Source organism: Geotrypetes seraphini, chromosome 12 (assembly GCF_902459505.1).
Source record: "Geotrypetes seraphini chromosome 12, aGeoSer1.1, whole genome shotgun sequence".
In the NCBI taxonomy this organism is placed as follows: domain Eukaryota; kingdom Metazoa; phylum Chordata; class Amphibia; order Gymnophiona; family Dermophiidae; genus Geotrypetes; species Geotrypetes seraphini.
In genome coordinates, this window is record NC_047095.1 from 86,791,358 (window position 1) to 86,814,496 (window position 23,139).

At 41.1% G+C, this 23,139-nt stretch overlaps 1 protein-coding gene across 1 annotated transcript in view; it reads left to right on the top strand.

Moving 5' to 3' along the window:
• ASTN1 (astrotactin 1) overlaps positions 1–23,139 on the top strand; it is a 463,118-nt gene that overhangs the window by 92,915 nt on the left and 347,064 nt on the right. Inside the window, exons 2-3 of the mRNA XM_033915539.1 lie at positions 580–767; positions 20,907–21,300. Coding sequence (XP_033771430.1) covers positions 580–767; positions 20,907–21,300 — 582 coding nt within the window. The remainder of the gene's footprint in view (positions 1–579; positions 768–20,906; positions 21,301–23,139) is intronic.

Here is a 23,139-nt window from a genome sequence, read left to right on the forward strand (position 1 = left end):
CTACTAAAAGCTTGTTGTATTAAATTGTATCCATTTAAATAGCATCGTAAGTCGCCTTGAACCTAGTTAGGCATAGTGCGACTCAGAAATTTCAGATTAGATTACCATAGATATTCCTTTATCTTTCAAAATTTCATCCCAAACAATTTTTGCAATTAACTTAATACTTAACTGTGTAAAATCAGTTTGAATATTAACCTTTCTCTACTTTATGGCAATGGATTACATTGAGCCTCGCTTTTACATTGCTCCATTTGAATGAGACCCTTATTTTTGAGTGGGGTCTCAATGCAAATTCTTTTTTTTTTTCAGTTCCAAAATTGTATTGAAATTTTATATAGTAACATACAATAAAGCAGGAAAAACATATTAAACAAATTATTGATAACACTATTAACACAAAGCTTAGGATATTAAAAGGCAAAATTCTTGAAATGAAACTCCCTCCCCCCCACTCCATCCCATTTACAGAGGGTAAAAAACCAACATCCATCCATATCTACACACATACATCTCCATTCTTTCACTATAATAAGTGCAAATTCTTATTCATGCTGTTTTTCTTTTTTAAATCAACAGAAATTTTAGGCAACACAGACGATATCCCACTTGTACGTTGGCGGCAGCAGTGGTTGGAGAATGGGACACTACTTTTTCACATACACCATCAAGATGGTGTTCCTAATCTACCAGGTCTGGAATCTACAGAAGAGCCACAAAGTGAGTCAACAGAGGAAGAACTAAGAATCCTTCACGTCTCTGTCATGGTCAGTTGCCACAGTCCTACCTTGAATCTTTGTCATCTTCATCATTGAGAATCACAATCCAGCCCACTGCATACAATTGCTCATTGTTTCTCCTTAGTAATCTACACTTTCCTTCCCACAGGTGGCTTTCTATGATTCTTCATGGTTATGAAGTGTGCATATTTAGGGTTCAGCGTTAGACAAAATATTAGAAGCTTCCAAATGCAAGGATATTTCAGCCATTAACCACTTAAACTATATCCCCTCTATGGTACTATTCAAGGCCTCCCCTGGATAAGAGACCTTGAATAGCAGAATAGAAGAGATGAATGCCATGATAATCTATAAGCATAAAATGTTGATGGTTAGACTAGTGGGCTTCAAAGAGTAATTTCAATAGTATGGTTATAGAAATAGATGACATAGGAGGAGATTGTGGAAAATTAAGAAGAAGATGGGAACAGAGAGAAAGCATTTCAGTATTGATATTGGGTTTTTTGGACTCCCAGTGGATAGCAAGAATAGGAAAATGTGGACATTTGGGGGAGAAGGGAGGATTTTTGGAGAACTATGTACTATGCCCTTAATAAGGAATCTAATCTATTCTAAACTTCGGTATATATACCAGGTCATCTCCCAATGGAGCTCGACTTGGTTCACATATGATTAAGACTAGAGTGTATAGCAGAAAAACATAGGGATGTATAGAACTAGTGTACAAGAGTAAATTTGGTCTGTTGATAATCATAGAATCATGACTTTGGAACCATGACCAAGTGATCTATAGTCAGTTGTGTCTGGAGGGTTTTCAAGGAGTGTGTGGTTGGACTGATAAAATGGGAGAGACATTATGCTGATTTTAAGGGGTACATTAGCATAGGCACTTACATTTATTTGCTGGTTACAGGTGTAATTGTTTGGAATATTAGGACATGAGGACATCTGCGATAGCATGCATTTTACAGGCAAGCATGCATATGGGTGGACTCTGGGTGGACTCTGGGTGGGACACACATTTATCTGCATGACTTATAATTTATTTTGTGGCTTGTTTTCAAATGAGAAGAACGTCCAAAAATGGCATAAAGTGGCACTTGGATGTTTGGTCTGCTAAAATATCCAAATTGCCATTCTTGAAATATATATATTTTTAGAACATTTTCTATGCTGTTTGCCTGCAGTGCATCTAAATCCGAAGGGGGGAATTAGGGTGGACTTATGTTTTGGGTGTTTTTCTGCAATAATGGAACATTTCAGAAAATGTCCAGTGCAAAACTTGGATATTTGAAGCTATATTTGTTTCAGTAATGAATAAGTACCAAAAAAATTGCCAAATTGACCAGATGACCACTGTGCTGCTGTTTGTTCCCAGGTATTTCGGTCTCGCGGTCGGGGTTCAGATGGGAGAAAGAGATGGAAGGGTCAGCAGGGGGGGAGGGGGGAAGCACTGTTGCTGGTGACTAAGGGCTTATTTTTGGGGTAGGGCTTATATTAAGACCTACCCCGAAAATCATTCTAGGGCTTATTTTCAGGGTAGGTCTTATATTTGGGGAAACATAGTACATGCTTGTATGACAGCTACAAATGTTATGGCCAGTTCTGTTAGAGTAGCAAGTAGGTCTCTGGAGTAGCCTAATGGTTGGTGCAGTGAACTGCCAAAAAGGGGACCCAGGCTCACATTTACTAGTACACTTGTGGTGGAAAGTGTGAGCCCTCCAAAACCCACCCAAAACTTACTTTACTGACATATAGGCGACACTTGCAGGTATAAAGGTTATTGGGGTGAAGTACAGTTGATTACAGTAGGTTTTGAGTTTTGGAGGGCTCACCACATTCTATAAGGGGGTTATGAAAAGATGTATACCTAAAACTTTTTATGTGACGTTCATTGAAATGTTCCCTAGGGTGTCCGCTCTGTTGGGATGTCTGTATAGCCAGTCTGCTAAACATACTGTTTTTTGTGCATTTTTCATTTGTTTTTTGGGGTTTTTTTTAATGGTTCGAAAAGACACACTGAAGACAAACACATCAAGTAAGTGGCCATTTTCAAAGCAAAAAGATGAAATGTTTTTCTGGTTTGAAAATGGTCATTTTCACTACTGTATTTTTTTATGTTTTCCCAAAACATCCAAAATTGGGCTTAAATTTCATATTAAAAATTCTGCTCCACATATTATATGCATATCACTGGAACTTAGGCGCACACACACTGCCTGTTTCCATTACTGAATGTGCATCTATACAGTATACTATAAAGGAATACTATTAAAGAATTACCCCCTGTGTGAGGGAATGACAGGACACTTACAAAACAAAGTGGCATTTATCTATTAGGAATTAGAAAGTGGAGAAGGAGGAAAGGAACAGAATAGGTTAGAGATGGGGAAGGAGATAAGATTAGGTAGATGAAAGATAGGAGTTGGTAGAGGGGAAATGGAGAAGGGAAGGAAAGGAAAGAAATCAATTGAAATGGTGGAGATGAAACAGATGGAGGCTGGATAACGGAAAATGTGCCCATCTTCAAGTATAGATAATCCTTTTCCATTATGGTTGATTATAGTATTGAAGAATATGGGGGTTTTGAGTGGCAAATTAGGAGGAGGGTAGGTTCCGTGTCATTGGAGGAGGGTAGGTTCTGTGACCAACTGAAGCAATCATAACTAAACTCAGGTGTTTTTCCAAACTATAGTCTCAAACTTCCTTATTTATAGAAAGGCATTACTTGTCAACTCATAGACTTGATATAGTCACGAGAGTTATTAGATTCTCAGCAATTAGGAATTAGAGGGTACCATGGCACTAAGATGATATTGATATCTGTTTCGGACAACATCTTATGAATTTGGAATGGCTAAATGTAGTCACACTAGACATTTTAATTTAACCACTCTGCATGAAGTAATTTTTGTTCTGATAAAACTATTCCTTGGTTAACTAGCTATAGACATTTAAAAATTTGCTCAATAAAAATTGCACAGAGCAGCATTCTTCAATGCAAAGCCCTTGGAGACCTCTGGAACAGCTCCCATCACCTTTTTTCTGCAACTATCTGCCTCTCTAAAAAACCCATGACAGAAAGGAGGAAGTGACATGCTTAAAAGACAAGTCAAAATGACTCAGATACAGTGAAAAATCAATGATAATAAATAGGGCGAACAGAATGCTAGGAATGATTAAGAAGGGGATCACAAACAGATCAGAGAGGGTTATCATGCCGCTGTACCGAGCCATGGTGCGCCCTCACCTGGAGTACTGCGTCCAGCACTGGTTACCATACACAAAGAAGGACATGGTACTACTCAAAAAGGTCCAGAGAAGAGCGACTAAAATGGTTAAGGGGCTGGAGGAATTGCCGTACAGTGAGAGATTGGAGAAACTGGGCCTCTTCTCCCTTGAAAAGAGGAGATTGAGAGGGGACTTGATCGAAACATTCAAAATACTGAAGGGAATAGACTTAGTAGATAAAAACAGACTATTCACCCTCTCCGAGGTAGGGAGAACAGGAGGGCACTCTATAAAGTTGAAAGGGAATAGATTCCGTACAAATGTAAGGAAATTCTTCTTCACCCAGAGAGTGGTAGAAAACTGGAATGCTCTTCCAGAGTCTAATAGGGGAAAACACCCTCCAGGGTTTCAAGACAACGTTGGACAAGTTCCTGCTAAACTGGAACATACGCAGGTGAGGCTGGACTCATTTAGAGCACTGGTCTTTGACCTGAGGGCCACCGCGTGAGCGGACTGCTGGGCAGGATGGACCCACTGGTCTGACCCAGCAGCGCAAATTCTTATGTTCTTATGTAACACTTTCACATAGATTAATGCATAATGTCAAATTGTGTGATGCCAGAACAGCATAGGCTCCACAAGTTGAATGGAAGGAAAAAGCCTCAGAAAAGGGCCCTCCCACCTCCACAAAAAGTGGTTTATTAAAGGTGGTTGAGCGGTCACCTCATCGGCAAATATCCTTCATCAAAATTGAGAAAACTCTGTGCTGTGCTGTAGAAAACTCAAAAGATAGATGAAAAATTATTCAACTTATCTTCAGCTGATGGGTACACCGACAGTGGCTAGCGTTATACAAATCTGCTGCCTCAGGGTGTAGCACGACCGATCAGACTGAGTTTGCTACTATGAGGAATTCTGCTGCTTTATAGCTCTCAGTGGTTGTAGTCTGCTGCATCCCCTTTGCACTGCAGATCAAGACATTTCTCATAAAAACATAAGAATATAAGAGATGCCGCTGCTGGGTCAGACTAATGGTCCATCGCGTCCAGAAGTCCGCTCATGCGGCGGCCCTTTTGGTCAAAGACCAGTGCCCTAACTGAGACTAGTCTTACCAGCGTACGTCCTTGTTCAGTAGGAACTTGTCTAACTTTGTCTTGAATTCCTGGAGGGTGTTTTCCCCTATGATAGCCTCCGGGAGAGCGTTCCAGTTTCCACCACTCTCTGGGTGAAGAAGAACTTCCTTACGTTTGTACGGAATCTATTCCCTTTCAACTTTAAAGAGTGCCTCCGCATTCTCCCTACCTTGGAGAGGGTGAACAACCTGTCCTTATCTACTAAGTCTATCCCCTTCAGTATCTTGTATGTTTTGATCATGTCCCCTCTCAATCTCCTCTGTTTGAGGGAGAAGAGGCCCAGTTTCTCTAACCTGTCACTGTACGGCAGCTCCTCCAACCCCTTAACCATCTTAGTCACTATTCTCTGGACCCTTTCGAGTAGTACCGTGTCCTTTTTCATGTATGGCAACCAGTGCTGGACGCAGTACTCCAGGTGAGGATGCACCATGGCCCGGTATAGTGGCATGATAACCTTCGCCGACCTGTTCGTGATCCTCTTCTTAATCATTCCTAGCATTCTGTTCGCCCTTTTCGCCACAGCCGCACATTGTGTGGACGGCTTCATCGACTTGTCGATCAGAACTCCCAAGTCCCTTTCCTGGGAGGTCTCTCCAAGTACCGCCCCGGACATCCTGTACTCTTGCCTGAGATTTTTCTTACCGACATGCATTACTTTACATTTATCCACGTTGAATCTCATCTGCCATGTCGATGCCCATTCTTCGAGCCTGGTTATGTCACATTGTAGATCTTCGCAATCCCCCTGTGTCTTCATACTCTGAATAACTTCGTGTCGTCCGCAAATTTAATCACCTCGCTCGTCGTACCTATGTCCAGATCATTTCTAAAGATGTTGAAGAGTATGGGTCCAAGCACCAAGCCCTGCGGCACTCCACTGGTGACGCTCTTCCAGTCTGAGTATTGCTCATTCACCCCCCACTCTCTGTTTCCTATGCTCCAGCCAGTTTTTAATCCACGTGAGCATTTCTCCCTTGATTCCATGGCTCGCAATTTTACGAAGTAGTCGTTCATGCGGAACTTTGTCGAACGCCTTCTGAAAGTCCAGATATATAATGTCAACCGGGTCACCCTTATCTATCTGCCTGTTTACTCCCTCGAAGAAGTGCAGCAAATTTGTCAAATAAGATCTGCCTTTGATGAAAGCGTGCTGGCTAGTCCTTAGACCGTGTCCGTTAAGGTGATCAATGATGTGGTCCTTTATCAGCACCTCTGCCATCTTTCCCAGTACCGAGGTCAGACTCACCGGTCTGTAGTTTCCCAGATCTCCTCTCAACCTTTTTTGAAGATCGGTGTAACATTCGCTACCTTCCAGTCCTCCGGAATCTTTCCCATTTTGATCGACAGATTGGCTATTAGTTGAAGTAGTTCTCAATAGACAAAAAGAATACATTTGGAAATGTTCTCTTCTTCGAGGATAATAATAATAATAATTTATTTTCTTGTATACCGCCATGCCAGTAGTTCTAGGCGGTTCACAACAGAGAAAGTTAAAAACATTTCAATTAATAAACTTATAACAAAAGCTAAGAAATTCGATCACGTGACACCTCTCCTTAAAAAAGCGCATTGGCTCCCGGTAGCTCACCGTATAATATATAAACTAAGTCTGCTTACTTTCAAATCTTTGCTATACAAAACTCCTGATTTTATCTATAAGTTACTGATTCCCTACACCTCAAATAGATTATTGAGATCAAACGATCAACATTTACTAATAATTCCCTCACTTAAAATTATTAATACACGGCGGCAATTCACTTTTTCTGTCACAGCCCTTCAAACATGGAACCCACTCCCTATCTATTTAAGGGAAGAACGCAACTTGGACAGATTTAAGAGCAAATTAAAAAGCTTTCTTTTTAAGGATGCATTTGATAATTAGAAAGCCTGATTAGTAGTCTTATTTCGATTGCACTTCATAACTTCTCTGAAGTATATGGATCTCTCCCTTCCCATTGTTTTTCCCCATAAATGTCTTTTTACTATCAAACTACTGTACTTGTATTTCTCTTCCCTTTCTTTCCTTTGTTTTAATATGTTTGTAATGTTAGTTTTTAATGTGTCTTACAAGATTTAGTTTTTGTCGTCCGCTTTGTTGTCCCCTAAATTTTGTAATTTTACTGACGTGTACATCGCTTAGAATTTTGAATAAGCGATCAATCAAATTTATATTAAACTTGAAACTTGATAATCACGTACACACTGCTAAAAAACAAAATTTATACACCACAGTTAAAATACAATTTCAGACACACAGCTGTTAATACCTCAATTAAATACAACATAGTTGGAGGAAAGGGTTACAAAGACAAAGCCTAATAAAAATACCTTTGTAAACTTAAACATAGGGCTCCTTTTACAAAGGTGTGCTAGCTTTTTTAGTGCACGCACCGGATTAGCGCATGCTATAGCGCTTGCTAGCCGAAAAACTACCGCCTGCTCAAGATGCGGTAGCGGCTAGCGCATGCTATTCCGCGCATTAAGGCCCTAACTCACCTTTGTAATAGGAGCCCTTAATAAAAATCAACATTCTTGTTTATCAAATAAATGAGTTTTTAATAATTTCCTAAATATAGGGTAAGAATGAGCTTGAACAATCAACTGGCTTATCCATGAATTCATTTTCCCCACCTGATATTCTAATGTCCTGTCAAAGAAAGTTCTATAACGACAGGCCCTTGGGGTAGGGAAGATAAACTTACCCAAATTTCTGGTATGTTTTTTTTTTAAATTAAATAGTTTCAGATATGGTACCAGATAAGAGGGTAGTAATCCAAAAAAGAGCCTTGTAACAAACACACCCAAACTTAAAAAACACTCTGGCCCCAAAAGGCAGCCAATGTAGTCTAGCATAAAAAGGGCTTACGTGATTATATTTTTTAAGACCAAAGATGCCCTCAATGGAAAGTTTGAAGGTGAGCTGGTGGGGATAGATGTCATTGACACACATTGGTCAACAGTGTTTCTGTCCTGCATGGAAATATTTGGAGGCTTTCCTTAAGCTGTTTTGGATCCAAAATGGACCCAACTTCAAAATTTGTGAAGACCACTGGCATAGAGTATGCAAACCACACCTATAGGTGATTTCAAAACAGAAATAAGGCTATCAAATAAAATAAAAATTTGCTCCTTCCTGAAATGGACCTCTAGTAAGGTATAAAATCAGATATAGAGAAGCTGTTTGTAGTCTACTTAAAGACCTGACCTATGTGACAGCTCTATGAGTCTCCCCAGGTGCTCTGGTGCCAACACAATTCCTGATCTCGCTAGCACTGCTTTTGTATGCTGAGAAAAATTAGGTGCCATGTTTTCAGAAGAGGATTTAAAATACATTTCCTTTATTCATGCTGAGTCATGCTCTGTAAGGTAAGAGATCAATTAAACGAGCTTTCATGCATGTCAGTTCTGCTTCATTAAGGCTACAAGTGAGGAAGAAAAAAAAGGCTTTTTTAATTGGACTGCTTTAAAAGATGATCTTGCTTTCTTTCTTTTTTGGGGGTTTTGTTATTTTGACCCAGCAGTTTTCTCCTGCTCATTTGTACTTTCAATCAGTTTGAACTAGATCTGGAGCATGACATTAAAAGCCTTTAATTTGCAAGTACCTGGGGAGTTTTCTCCTCTTTTGTATTTTCCCTCCTCCCCAGCATGCCTAGTCTGGCCATTGCTACAATGTTCTTGGGCAAGGGACCATGCTCCAGGCTTCCTTCTGGAGCCCTGCACTCATGGGTCCTGAATCTAGGCACAAGGAGGGCAATGATACAACAAAGTGCCTATGTTAAGAGGCCAGGTAGGTGCCTACTTACTGATAGATATTAGTAACATAGTAAATGACTGCAGATAAAGACCTGAACAGTCCATCTAGTCTGCCCAATAGTCACACTCATTATCAATTCATGATTAAACCAACAATGAATGTGATATAAAATACTCGATCACTGCCTTTTATCGGAATTTCTGAGACACAGCTGCCAGTGTCCTTAGGTTCCAACTACTGGAATTGCTGTAAACGCCCACTCCAGTCTATCCCAGCCATCGTGCCATTTGTCTGCCCGGCACTATCTTCACATTCCAAATTACTGGAGTTCTACTGAAGCCCTCTCTAGCTCATCCTAAGTTGGATTTCCATATATGAGATGCAGACTGCCTGGAGCTGCCCTTAATTCTTTACAGCCAGAGTTGCCATCTAACTATCACGCGTCACATCAAACACATATGCAACCATTTAAGTTTTGGGATTTTTTTTATACCATTCATTTTCTAATTAGAGATCCTCTGTGCTCATCTCATACATTTTTAAATTATATCACCTCCCACCACCTTTCCCTGGAGGGCATTCCAGGAATCAACAACCCTCTCCATGAAAAAATTTCCTGGCATTAGTCTACCACTCTTCAAACTCAATTCATGCCTACTAGTTTTGCTGTTTTCCCTTCTCTGTAAAATATTTATTTCAATATTAAGCTTTCTCCATATGTGCCAAACAGGTCCCTCCACTCCCAGGATGAAATACGCCTCAAAACGCCCCCTGGTTGTGCCCTTCACCTGCAAACCACCAAACGGTGTTCCTACTCCCACTTCATACCAAGCCACTGGAAGCAAATGCCCCCACAGATCAGATCCCTTGAAGGTCTGAACTTTAGGAAAGCAATAAAAACATACCTTTTCACCTAACTCCCCTGCCTACTGCCGATGGATTACAAAGAAATAGATATTGGTACTAGGATCCTCATTAGGATAAAAAAAACTTGTATTAAAAATCTATGGCAAATTGTAACCTGTAAACTGTATATTATGTATGTAACCCATTCTGAGCTCGTTTGGGGAGAATGGGATAAAAAAATGAATTAAATAATTAATAACTTTTACATCTGTATTATATCTCTCCTGTCCTTCCTCTCTTCTAGTTTCTTCTTGTATGTCTTTTGACACAAGCCCTGTGCCGTTTTTGTCTCCTTCCTCTGAACTGCTTCAAGTCTTTTTATATCCTTAGCAAGATATGGCCTAGAAACTGAACACAGTACTCCAAGTGGGACCTTGCCACTGACTTGTACAGGAGCATCAACACCTCCTTTCTGTTGCTGGTTACTCCTCTCTCTATTATAGAGAATGTCTAAGAGGTGGTTATCAAGGTGTGATAAATGTTGCACTTTTACCACACTTTAATATACCACAAGAGTGACTAACCTGCAGTAGCTTAGTTCCACAAGTTAGTCACTCCAATAACACTTCTTGCGATCAGTATTGCAAATAATACCATGCCGGGAGCATTGGGTAGCAAAGCCACTGCTCAGTATTCCTGGGTGACACTTTAGCTTGAAACACACCTTGTTTCCCCCTCCCCTTGAAGTTCCCTCAAACAGGTTCTCCTCCCAAAAGCTGCCCCCTAAACAGTCTCTCTCCCCCCAAAAAGCAGCTATCACCTATGTATACCCACCTCTTTTAGAACTCCATAGGTGCTCTTACTCTCTGGGGCTCTATAACTGATCTAAAACCTGATATTTTCCCCAAACCATGATTGGACCAAGACCTTCTCTTAACTTGAAAATATCTCTGTATTTTACATCTGATGGTGCCATAACCAAATCTAAAATATGATTTGCAATATGAGTTTTAGCCATAACAAGCTGACAAAGTCCTATATCCTCCAAATATTTCAAAAATTCCCTCTCAAATCTTTCTGAACTATCTGAATATTAAAATCTCCCCAAATTACCATCTTCATATCTGTCAACAGAAACTGTCCAGTTAAACTTGCAAAAAAGAGCCCCTCCCCAAATGAGACAATCTATATACCAACAAAAAATACAGATCACCCTTATAATTCTACTGATCCCAAACCTAACCTCAAGCTTTCCCTGAAAATGATACCCCTTCCACGACCTTCCCCTTCGTAATGTAAGATATAGCCACCTGGACAACTTGTCACAGATATAATTTCCCTGCCTTCAACCAGGCTTCTTTCAAAAAGAATATCTGAGTTCTAATATTTCATCTAAGACCAGCTGCTGCTTCCTCTATAAAGACACCCCAATGTTTTTCTTGTTTTAGATTATGTTTGTTTTGAAATGAAAAGAGAAATATAGCAACAGATCAAGCATTTTTAACTTCAACACATACCGGTAATCATTCTGTTCCCTTTACTTCCTGCCCTCCCACAGCCCTTTTACCTGCCTTGCAAATTGCATCACCACCCTTCTGCACAAATCACCCATTCTAATATGTAACTGGAATCAAAGCCCCATTCTAACAATTGCAAATAATGATAAAAAAAATCCCCACTCCAAGAAATAAACTAAAAGGGTATGCTAGGGTGCATAGGGAGAGGTATGGCCAGTAGGAAAAAGGAGGTATTGATGCCTCTGTATAAGACTCTGGTGAGACCTCAGTTAGAATATTGTGTACAATTCTGGAGGCCGAACCTTCAAAAAGTTATAAAAAAGATGGAGGTAGTCCAGAGGAAGGCTACTAAAATAATGCGTGGTCTTCGTCATAAGATGTATGGGGATAGACTTAAAGATCAGGGGTGGGAAATTTCATGGCGACACCAGAAAATATTTCTTCACCGAAAGGGTGGTTGATTGCTGGAATAATCTTCCACAACAGGTAATTGAGGCCAGCAGCGTGCCAGATTTTAAGAAAAAATGGGATTTCTTCATGGAGGTAGTTAGGGGGTGGGCCATTAGTGTGGGCAGACTAGATGGGCCCTGACCCTTTTCTGCCGTCATGTTCTATGTTTCTATACTTTGGAGGAAAGGCGGGAGAGGGGAGATATGATAGAGGCGTTAAATACCCACGTGATGTAAATGCACATGAGTCGAGGTGCTTTCATTTGAAAGGAAGCTCTGGAATGAGAGGTCATAGGATGAAGTTAAGAGGTGATAGATAGGCTCAGGAGTAATCTAAGGAAATACTTTTTTACAGAAAGGGTGGTACATGCGTGGAACAGTGTCCCGGTAGAGGTGGTAGAGACAGAGACACTCTCTGATTTCAAGAAAGCCTGGGACAGTCACATGGAAGAGAGAGGAAGAGATAATAGTTACTGCAGACGGGCAGACTGGATGGGTCATTTGGCCTTTATCTGCCATCATGTTTCTATGTAACAACTCATTCTACCATCTGCAGTACAGTACTATATACCCCTCCTACTCACTATTCTACAAAAAGGTGTTACTGCCACATGACAATGTTTGAAAAATTCTTATTCAATTTGGGAAGTCTATCTGCAAAGAATGTGCCCTTTTTGTGAAGACTGTATAGCATATATGAAGAGTTTGCACAAATACTGTTGATGCTTCCTATGTCATTTCAAAAGACTGCATATCCCTAAAAATTATTCTGAAGTGTCAGCTTGAAATAATGACCTTAATTTCTTCTCCATCATCCCCAGCTGTAACCAACCCTGAAAGTGAAAGACCCAACTAGGCCCAAATTCTATATATGGTGTTTTAAGTTGCCTATGAAATTGGTGCACATAGCCGATTTGTGCACACAAGTTAGGGCTAGATTCATGAACCTGCCCGATCGGGACCGATCCGTGTCTGATTCGGGTAGGTCCAATGGATTCTTGAAACTGCAATATGCAGATGGGGGCGATGGAAGGAACACCCCCATCTGCTGGCACGGATCACTGGTGTGCGATCCCGATGCATGCACAGACCATCTGCTTTGCCTGCAGATGGTCTGCGCACACGTTTGATGTCTGTGGCTTGTTTTTGTTTTTTTTACTTGCGCGACGCTGGGCACAATCCGCAAACTTCTCCGCAGTTCGGTTCTCCTCCATCCCCTGTCAGCAGCACTCGCAAACTGGCATCTTGCACAGATCGGGCCAGGAGAGTCCCCTTCGCCGACACAAGTTTACTGCCCCGGTGAGTCCCTGCTGTGAAGAGCCACAGCAGCTAGGGATTTATTCTCTCCTGCTGTCTGCCACCCATCCCCGCAGTGCAGCCCCGCTTTAAAGCCACAGGCTTGCACTGCGGGGAAGGACAGCAGAGAGCAGGAGATCAGGGAGAGTCGGGGCTGCAGGAGGCGCTTATGGCAGCAGGAGAGCAGGGCGGCAGAAGGCAGGGCAGTCGGAAAGCACTTGAGCGACTGGTCCTCAGCAGTTGCTTGTTTGTGATCGGCCAGCCCAGTCGGTGTTGCAGGGTTTTGGTTAGTGAATCGCATCCTTGCCTACTTTACATGACGTTCCCCTCATTTGCATGCGTGGAACGGAGGATGGTTGGCAGAGAGGTAAGTGAATCGGGCCAGAGGGAAATCAGGTTGCAAAGGGATCGCAAACTGATCGGTACACGATCGGTTTGCTTTGTGAATCTAGCCCTTAATTGTTTAACAAGCCAGTCAGTGCCTATAATTGGCAATTAACACCTAATAATTGATGCTAATTGGCATTCATTAGAAGTTATGCATATGACTTTGTAGGCACATTTCTATAAAGCGATCTGCGTCACTTCTAGTGCATGAATCTGAAAAGGGGGCATGACTAAGGGAAGAGCATGAGTGGATTATGGTCATTCCTAAAAGTTAGGCGCATTGTTATAGAATAAGCCTGATCTGTGCAGATATTTAGTCTGGTTTTTCCTTGACCTAAATGGGTGTACCAAAATGTTATGTAGTATATGGCTGCTGAATGCAATTCTATATATAGTGGGTATAGTAGAATCTCAGCTGGCATCCATGGGGATTGGTGGATACCGGATAACTGTTTTTCTGGTTAATTAAGAGTGGTAGCGGTCCTGAGCCTCAAAACCCTCCTCCCTCCCTCAAGCCCCGAAGTGGCAGAAGCAGGCGGTGGTCTTGAGCCGCGAACTCCTTCCCTCCCTCTCTTCCTTACCCAAAGTGCAGCCGGTCAGCAGGAGGCAGCTTCAAAACAGGCTGTTCGTAGCCAGCCCTGACAGGGCCTTTCTTCTGATGCGCTGGACATGATGCGTCAGAGGAAAATCCCTGCCGGGGCTGACTACTGTGCTTCGGGTAAGGAAGAGAAAGAGAGGGAGCGAAAGTTTGCGGCTCAGGATCACCGCCTTTTTCTACCACTTTGGGTTTTGAGAAAAGGAGGGGGGCGGAGGCTATTATGGCTCAGAACCATTGCCATAATGGTGCTTCAGGGCAGGAGGGAGGGGGTTTCTTCTCTAAGTTGCTTTGGGGCTTTGGGGCTTGAGGGAGGGAGGGGGGATTTGCGGCTCAGGACTGCTACCGCTTGTAGTTCTTCAGGGCTTGAGGGTGGGAGGAGGGTTTGTGGCTCAGGACCACTGCCATTGGTGCTTCGGGGGACATTTTATTTTTCACCCGCAATTTTTTTGGCAGCTGGATGAGAGTACCAGTTAACTGAGACCCGGTTAACATGTACTAAGCTCCATGCTGATGAGCATCAATTCTCTGGGCACCATATATAGAATTTGGGGGCTAGTATATTGAGCCACGACTACAGTGCAAATCTTTGTCAATGAGCAATTTTTTAGTGATGCTCAGATACAGACATTGCTTTATTACCAATGGAGTTTTAAGGACTTTTACCGAGAGACTGCTACTTCTGATTTTCCATGGCAAAGAAGGACCACGGAGAACCACAGTGAAGAGTTTCCAGAGTCAAGATGCACCTGATATTCAGCTGGCTGCTGAATTATCAAACTCATGGGCGTCGGAACGGGGGAGAACAGGGGCCACGGCCTCCACAAGGATTGGTGGTCGCTGGTTGATTATGGCTCTACTCTCCCACCCACTTCCTCCTCTGTATTTTTAAATCTTCAGGCAGCCACTGCTCGGTGTCAACGAGCAGGCCTGCTCCGGAACCCTTCATTCTACTTCAGGGGACAGGCCTGCCCGTTGACGCTGTGCAGCGGCTACCTGAAGATTGAAAAGTGTAGCATCGGGAGAAGGTGGGTGGGTGAATCAGGAGCTGTGAGAGGTCATTCCGCAGGACTCCACTGCTGCCTATGATCAAACTAACCCCCCCTTTTACTAAGCCACAGTAGAGGTTTCTACTGCAGCCCAGAGTGCTAAATGCTCCAATGCTCATAGAATTCCTATGAGTGTCGGAGCATTTAGCGCTCTAGGCCTCGGTAGAACCTCCACCGCAGCTTAGTAAAAGATGGCCTAAGTGCTGATGCCGGTGCTTAACTTTAAATGTATATTCAATGGCATTTAAATGATGCCACTGAACTTACATATGAAGTAAGTTAGGCCTTCTGTTCCTGTGATATAGAAGTCATATGCAGAGAAGCTGACTTTCACTGCAGTGGGTATATAACATCTTTGTGGCACTTGACCTGACCTTGCTTCACTCATTTTGTATATGAATAGATAGTGATGCATGCAAATGTATCTGGTGGTATTTATTTGCATAACTACTCTGTTCCTTTTTAAACCCACTTATGTCTATGAAACTAATATACAATTGGGAGTTAAAATACAAAATCTGTGAACAATTCAACTGTCAATTCAGTATGTTAGAAAAATGTTTTGAACATCTGTGATTTACTAATGATGTCTATGGCCACATAAGTAGCCTTGAATATTGGGTCTGATATGCCTCAATTTAATTTTGGTGATGCGGACTCATCTGGATACTCCACCTCTTCTCTTGCGTGAGGCACATTCAAGGCTTTGGGAGAGTCCCTTGATGAAGTCAGAATAGCTCATAAGGCAAAACTTAGTATTTAAAAAGTAAAATACTTGTTTCCTGCTCTATCATGTTCATAAACAAGTGGCTGACACCATCAATGAATTCCTGCTTTTAGACTATTTCAAGATCTGGAATGCTCTTTTTCTTCTGTGATGGTGGGCTTTGGCAGACTGGGCAGGCTCCGACTGCCTCCATTTCCTCTGACATGTTTTATGAGGTCTCTGAGAAAAAGGAGACAGCTCAAAATGCTGTGTCAATGTGCCAGCAGGGACTCTGCCAGGCACAAACAGTTTTTAAATATCCACCTGCCTGGCACTAACCCATCTCAAAATTTATTGCTGCTGCCAAGGAACCATGAATAGACTACAAATTGGCTTGATAACCGATTCCTTTCTCCTGCTGCTTTGACCTCGGATGGGCTAGTAATGAATGTATTCCCACAGCGCCTGTAATAGGGCTTTAGCTAGTGAATTCTAGAGCTGCTGTAGTCCTAAATCTCTTAATTTGGGGACCAGTGTCATCCTGACATTGCTTATATCAAATTCTCATCTGTAGTTACTAGTTCTGTATAGCAAATCCCGCTCAAAGAAAAAGTTTTAAAGTAACAGGTAATAAGACTAAAAGTGGCCCTCCTTTCACATTGAGTGGAAAGGAAAGGTAGTCTCGGTTGTTCAGCAGGAAATTGAGAAGACTGTGGTTTTTTAAATTTTTACTTTTTTTATTTTACAGGGAAACTATCGGGCTCCATTTATCAATCAGCGGTAGAGCGTTTTACTGTGGGCTGGTGAGGTAAATGCTCCGACACTCATTCAATTACTATGTGCGTCGCCAGCCTGGAGTAAAATGTTCTACCGCTGATTGATAAAAGGAGCCCATTATGAACTATCATAAGAATGCAGCAGTGACTTATTCATGTAAAGTTATGTACGAAAAGTTAAGTAAAGTTAGGTTTGCAAAGTTTGTAAAGTTATACAAATAATTGTATTGTCATCGCCTGGAAATGTCCAGCCATCTTCTAATGTAATCCGCTTAGAACCGCAAGGCACAAGCGGAATAGAAATCACTAATGTAATGTAATGTAATGTAACTTTAACTCAGCCTGCTCAGCCTAGGGAGAGTGTGGGGGAGTGGTTAAGGCTACAGCCTCAGCACCCTGAGGTTGTGGATTCAAAGGCACTTAATCCCCCCCCTTGGCCCAGGTACAAGGGATAGATTGTGAGCCCGCTGGGACGAACAGGGAAACTGCTTGAGCACCTGAATAAATTCATGTAAACCATTCTGAGCTCCCCTGTGAGAATAGTATAGAAAAATGAATAAATAAATACATTTTGGACAATCAGAATTCTTTTCTAATGCTGGCTTTTATAAAGCCACAATAGAGGTTTCTACCGCTGGCCAGCGAGGTAAATGCACTGATAATCATAGAATACCTATGAGCGTCAGACCATTTGCCTCGCTGGTCTGTGGTAGAAACCTCTATCGCGGCTTTGTGAAAGGAGCCCTAAGTTTGTTTCACACATTTATGCTACAGAAAATTTCTTAAATGCACAGTAAAAAAAAAAAAATTAACACCAAGATATCAAATGTAAGTGCATTAATTTGTATTTTTCCTTGTATTAAATTGATTCACTCTTTTTTAATAAGGTACCTAAATGAACTACAAGTGCACTTCCTAAGAGAATTAAACATCTGTAAATAAATATCTGGGGTTGAATCATGTGGTTACCTTTTTAAGCTCTGCGTGCACCCAGGTATAAAATTTTATTTTTCAGTAGGCTGTGTACCGTAATTCTATACAAGGGCTCTACAAGGTAGGTCCCAATTAGGCCCCTAACTTTTGGTGCTGAAAGGGAACTTAACAGAAATTAAGCGCCATACAGCAGGAGGGTGAAACAGCAGTTAGGTATTTAAGTGCACTTAGGTACAATTCTTTGACTTGGTGTCCAAGGAGCTCATTTGCAAAAGAATATAGCATTCAGTCGTTTCAAAGCATCTGGGTCCTATGACCATACTTTAAGAACATAAGAATAGCCTTATTGGGTCAGACCAATGGTCCATCAAGCCCAGTAGCCTGTTCTCACTGTGGCCAATCCAGGTCACTAGTACCTGGCCAAAAGCCAAGGAGTAGCAGCATTCCATGCTACCAATTTTTTTTTTTTTGTAAATCTTTATTGACATTTCAAACTTTTATAATGTATACAATTGAAGAATCAGAAAAACTGTATGAAAATACAATGTTATCATCACAATTATTACATTAAACAATTCTGTTATCCCCTTCTTATCCTAATTATAAACAATAATATTATATATTATGATAACAATACAATAAATTTTACTCTTCCAATTAATTACCCTCCCACCCTCCCTGGATGTGTAAGGAATCTAACGAAAAAAAAGGAGAAACAATTTTAATTATAACATAATAAAATTAGTCAATGGACCCCCATACCTCATTGAAGGACTTAGTACCTAAACGTTCTGCCATCATCTTTTCATATTTATATGTTGTACACACAGTTACCCACCACTCTAAATCAGCCATGAGTCAGTTACAGTAAATAACATTAATAAGTGATGGGAAGACTGGTATTTGGCAAGATTTGTATTGTTCAGCCCAGAGATATACTTCTATCATGCAATGGCTCATTGAATTCTAGTTGACTTAATGTACAAAAACTAGAATTACCCCCTAGTTGGTTCTGATTCCTATGTCTGACCTAGTTTGCAAATGTGGACCATGATGACTAGCAAGCCAGACACTTCTTTTACAAAAAAAAAAAATGCTGCTCAGACTCACAGGTTATGGTGCTGATCACAAGAAAATCTTCCCATCCAGCTTTCATATTTGATGTTTCACAAAGAGAATGACACGCGGACAAATTTGTCCCCATCTCTACAGGAACTAAATTTCTCTATCCAGTCCCCATGAGTTTTGTCACCCTCCCTGGTCCTGCCCCATTCCTGTAAGCTCTGCCTTAACCGCACAAGCCTTGGACACTTCTGATTTTAAAGTGTTTGAGGCTTGTGCAGATGAGGACAGAGCTTGCAGGAATGGGGCAGGAATAGGAAAAGAACTCGCTGGGACGGAACGGGAAAATGAGTTCCCGTGGGGACGGGGAAAAATGTGTCCCCGTGTCATTCTCTACTTCCACATTCTAAAATTTAAGGAGGCCTTTTTGCAAGTATGCTGCAGAAATTTGTATGTCCCAACTTGGATATTTTTATATTGTCCCATATTCCAGTCTATGCAAAATTGGGCTTCATATTAGTTTATCAGAACAAGAGCATCAAAGGAGGAAGTTATCAACAAGAGTTACTGTTAAGTCAGGTTATTTTACTACATTTTCTGAACATTAGAATATAACCTGAAAAAAAATTGAAAAATGCCTTAAAAATACTGTTGCATTAGAAATGAGCTTATTGTGTGGGAAAGTCCTGCATTAAAACACACTAAGCTCATTTCCCAACGTTGTATAGTAAAAGGTCTCAATGCACATAAACAGTGTTAGTGTATGCTAAAGTGTAAATCCTTAAATCCAGTGTATGCTAAAGTGTAAATCCTTAAATCCAGTAGCGTAACCAGGCAGCTGATTTAGAGTAGGACAAAAATGTCATCTCTAACCCCCACAGCTAAAGCAAACCCAAATTTAATTACTGCTCCTCCCCCACCCCGATTTCTACCTAAGTAAATGGCATAGATGTGCTCAAGCCCCATCAGCTGAAGACCTCCTCCCCACCAAAGAGTTTACATGTTGGGTGATCGCTGGCATTATCCTGGAGCCACAGCCAAGCTTGAAAACTGAGCATGTATGTGGCCTGTGGCTGGGAACAGTGGAGGCGACCACCCATGTAAATTCTTTCAGTGGAAAGGAGGTCTTCGGCTGTCAGGGCTTGGGAATCCCCACCAGCTATACTAAAGGAGATGAAATTTTAAGCAGGCCTGAGCCCAAACTGCGTGGATCTCAGCCCACCTGGGTCCACTTGTGGCTACGCAAGTTTCAAATTTATTTCATATTTGATAAAATCGCTTTTTTCAAAGATTACAAAGCGATGAACAATAAATCATTTTCAAATAAGGGAAACATACAATATAGGGATAGACAGAGTTGCACTTCGTAGGGAAGTCAGGGAAGAACTACAATTTGATATAGAAAAGAGAACAAATAAGGATAAAACAATAGGCCGTTTAGTACTAAACCCCTGGGATTCTAATTTATATTATTTCTAAACGCAATTGTTGGGAGCCTCGACCCTGAAGAAAAAATTTTGACACATGATCGTGTTGGTGGAGGCGCTGCTTCAGCAATTTATTTATAGGAAAAGTTTACAAGAAAAAGTTAAGAGAAAAAAATAAATCTATATAATAAAAAGCAAGATATAATAAGATCCGATGAAGAAATGGCTTGTGCCATGTTGGCATGACAGAAACACCTATGAGGCGACAGGAGCCTACTAAGGATCACAAAAAGCAAAACAATTTTGAGATATTTACTGGGATTAATATATTGTTTGATAGCTTTGGATGAAAGGATTTATGTTTGCCAAAGGCTGGTGTAAATGCTCACTGATGGCAGTTAGGTGCGCTATTGCAGGTATTCTATAACATATCACCTAATTTCTGGGAATGTTCCTGATTTGCCCATATCCCTCCCATGGCCACACCCCTGTTGGAGGTGCATGCTATGAAATTTGAGTATGCATGTTATAGGGCATAGGGAAGATGCATATGTAGTTCCTAATTACTACCAATAAAGTACTTGTTAACACAAAAAAATTGATCACCACCTAGTTGGTTTACACATAGATCTTTGGTCAGTGCCCATAACTGCATGCCCAACTTTGAGCAATCTGTAGAGAATCTGGGTATAAATGATCACCTGAAGTAACAACTTTTGTTCTAGTGAGATTGTAAGTTGGTGAGATATATTTCTGAGGACTTCATTTATTCCCATATATATTATTAATATATTCATGGTGCTCTTCTGCTGTCCACACTGCACTGTTCTTATAGAGATTGTTTTTGACTTAAATATCCAGTGTTTTTGAATTTTATTGTGTTCATGAGTTTTTGATAAGTCCATCATTCTCCTCTTGTCCACTTTGCAATTAATTAATTAGGGTAGTTATTCTTTGGACAATGGAAACATTTTAATTATTGTGTATTTCATCCTGGAACAGGGAGGAATGATTGCTCTGCTGGTGTCTATTCTCTGCTTGGTGATGATTCTTTATACCCGTCGACGCTGGTGCAAGCGACGCCGTGTGCCTCAGCCTCAGAAAAGTGCTAGTGCTGAAGCAGCCAATGAAATTCACTACATCCCATCGGTTCTGATTAGTGGCCATGGCCGCGAGAGCCTGCGCAATGCTCGCATTCAGGGACACAACTCCAGTGGCACCCTGAGTATCCGAGAGACCCCGATCCTGGATGGTTATGAGTACGACATTACTGATCTGCGACATCACCTGCAGCGAGAATGCATGAATGGGGGCGAAGACTTTGCCAGTCAAATGACCAGAACTTTGGACTCGCTGCAAGGATGTAACGAGAAGTCAGCTATGGATCTGACACCAGGTGGGCAAACATATTGCTTCTGTATTTTTTCAACCTCTTTGGGGTTCGCTTTGTGTGTATGTGTGTGTTATAGAATTTAATGCTGCTCAATTTTTCATCTGCATACTGAAGTCTACTGGTCCCTTTTGGTATGTGTTGGCAAAGTTTAGTTTAAGAAAAACATTCTTCAGTTGCCTTTATTCCACATAAGAGTTAGGTGAAAGATACCATACAACAGTATTATACTGTATTTTATTTCTAGATCTACTACTTTACATTATTCGAAGTTACACCTCACCTAAAAAGCTGAAATGAAAATGAATTACAATTTTAAAAAAATCATACACAATACATCCCCACATCTTATTTTCATCCAGTCAACTCATCTCAGTAAAAAATTGGTCTGTGAACTATTACAAAGCTAACAGATGTGTGTGTGATAATTCTATAACAGTGTACATAAATATTGGTGCCTAGAGGGCACCTGAATGGAATATATTCTATATGGAAATTAAGTCCTTGTGAGGGGAGTCTAAAGGATGTTGCCACTTCCACTTTGGGATTCTCCCTCACAGTGTCAGAACTACCTTAAGATTGATAGTCTCACCCAATGGGGAAGTGACATAGGACAGTGACATAGGTCAGCCAGGAGAAAAGGAACTAGGAGGTATAAAAGCTCAGGACACAACTATGTTAGGGAGGACCAGAGGGATGTAGCAATGCCCGACTACATATGCCTCCACCAACAACGTAAAAACTGCAACAATCAGATAGGCCAAGTTTGATTTGGAACCTTGCAACTTATTATCTTTGATCCAACTGTACTGTTAACAATTGTACTGGTAACTCTGGGAGCCAGACCAGAGCCTAGCAGCATATATTGCATGCTTTACCTCTGCAGGAGCAGGCCACAAGGATACTCTTGTTTGAAAATAACTAGTTTGTATTTTCTTTTCTCTCCTGCCTATAAATTCAACAGGACCCCCTACCTGACACTTCAAAATAAAAGTTATTTTGTTCACCTGAACCCACTGTGTGGCTCCATGCCTATCTTTGTTCATTTACCACAGTCCTATTTTCCTTTATAGAATACTAGCATAACAGGTTAGATATGTACATACAATTTAAGTATGAGCATTTGCAAAAGCCACATTATTATTATTAGGTGCCATTGACTCGTGTTAGAGTCCTAGCGACTTGATGAATTACAGATCTAAAAAATATAAGTTTTGTGCTAGTCTGGTAAGGTCCTCCAGCACCATCCCCATGGCTGTTTTTAACGTGTCCAACCATCTGATTGCAGGTTGCCCTCTTCACCTGGTTCCTTCAATCTTCTTAAACATGGTGTCCTTCAATGCTCTGTCTCATCTGCCTAGATTCCAGAGATATATGCGTAACTTGTGGGCCTAGTCATAGTCCACATGTTGGCCTAACCAGAGTGTCAGCAAAGGATTCTGGGATATTATATTGAACAATCTGACTCTGGAATGTTAATGCAGAGAAACAAAAGGCTCTAATGTCTCAGAAAAAATCATTAGAATGCCACGAAATGACTTCTGAAATACCAGTACTTGAGATTATCAAAGAACCTTTGGCACAGTGCTAGGAGTATCCACCTCAGCCCTGGAGTTTCAACAGATGTGCTAAAGACAGATGCTTCAATTAAGGACCATTATCTCAAACAAGTACTAAATTATGGCAGAGAAAGATGTTGGAAAATATGTACTTAACAACAATAGATACTATTTTTTAGAACAAGACTCAATCTTATAAATGCAGACAAAAACCCTCTCCCTCTCTTGCTTATTTCTTGGACTCTCTTTCTTATCTCTCTCTCTCTCTCTCCTTTTCTGTCTATTC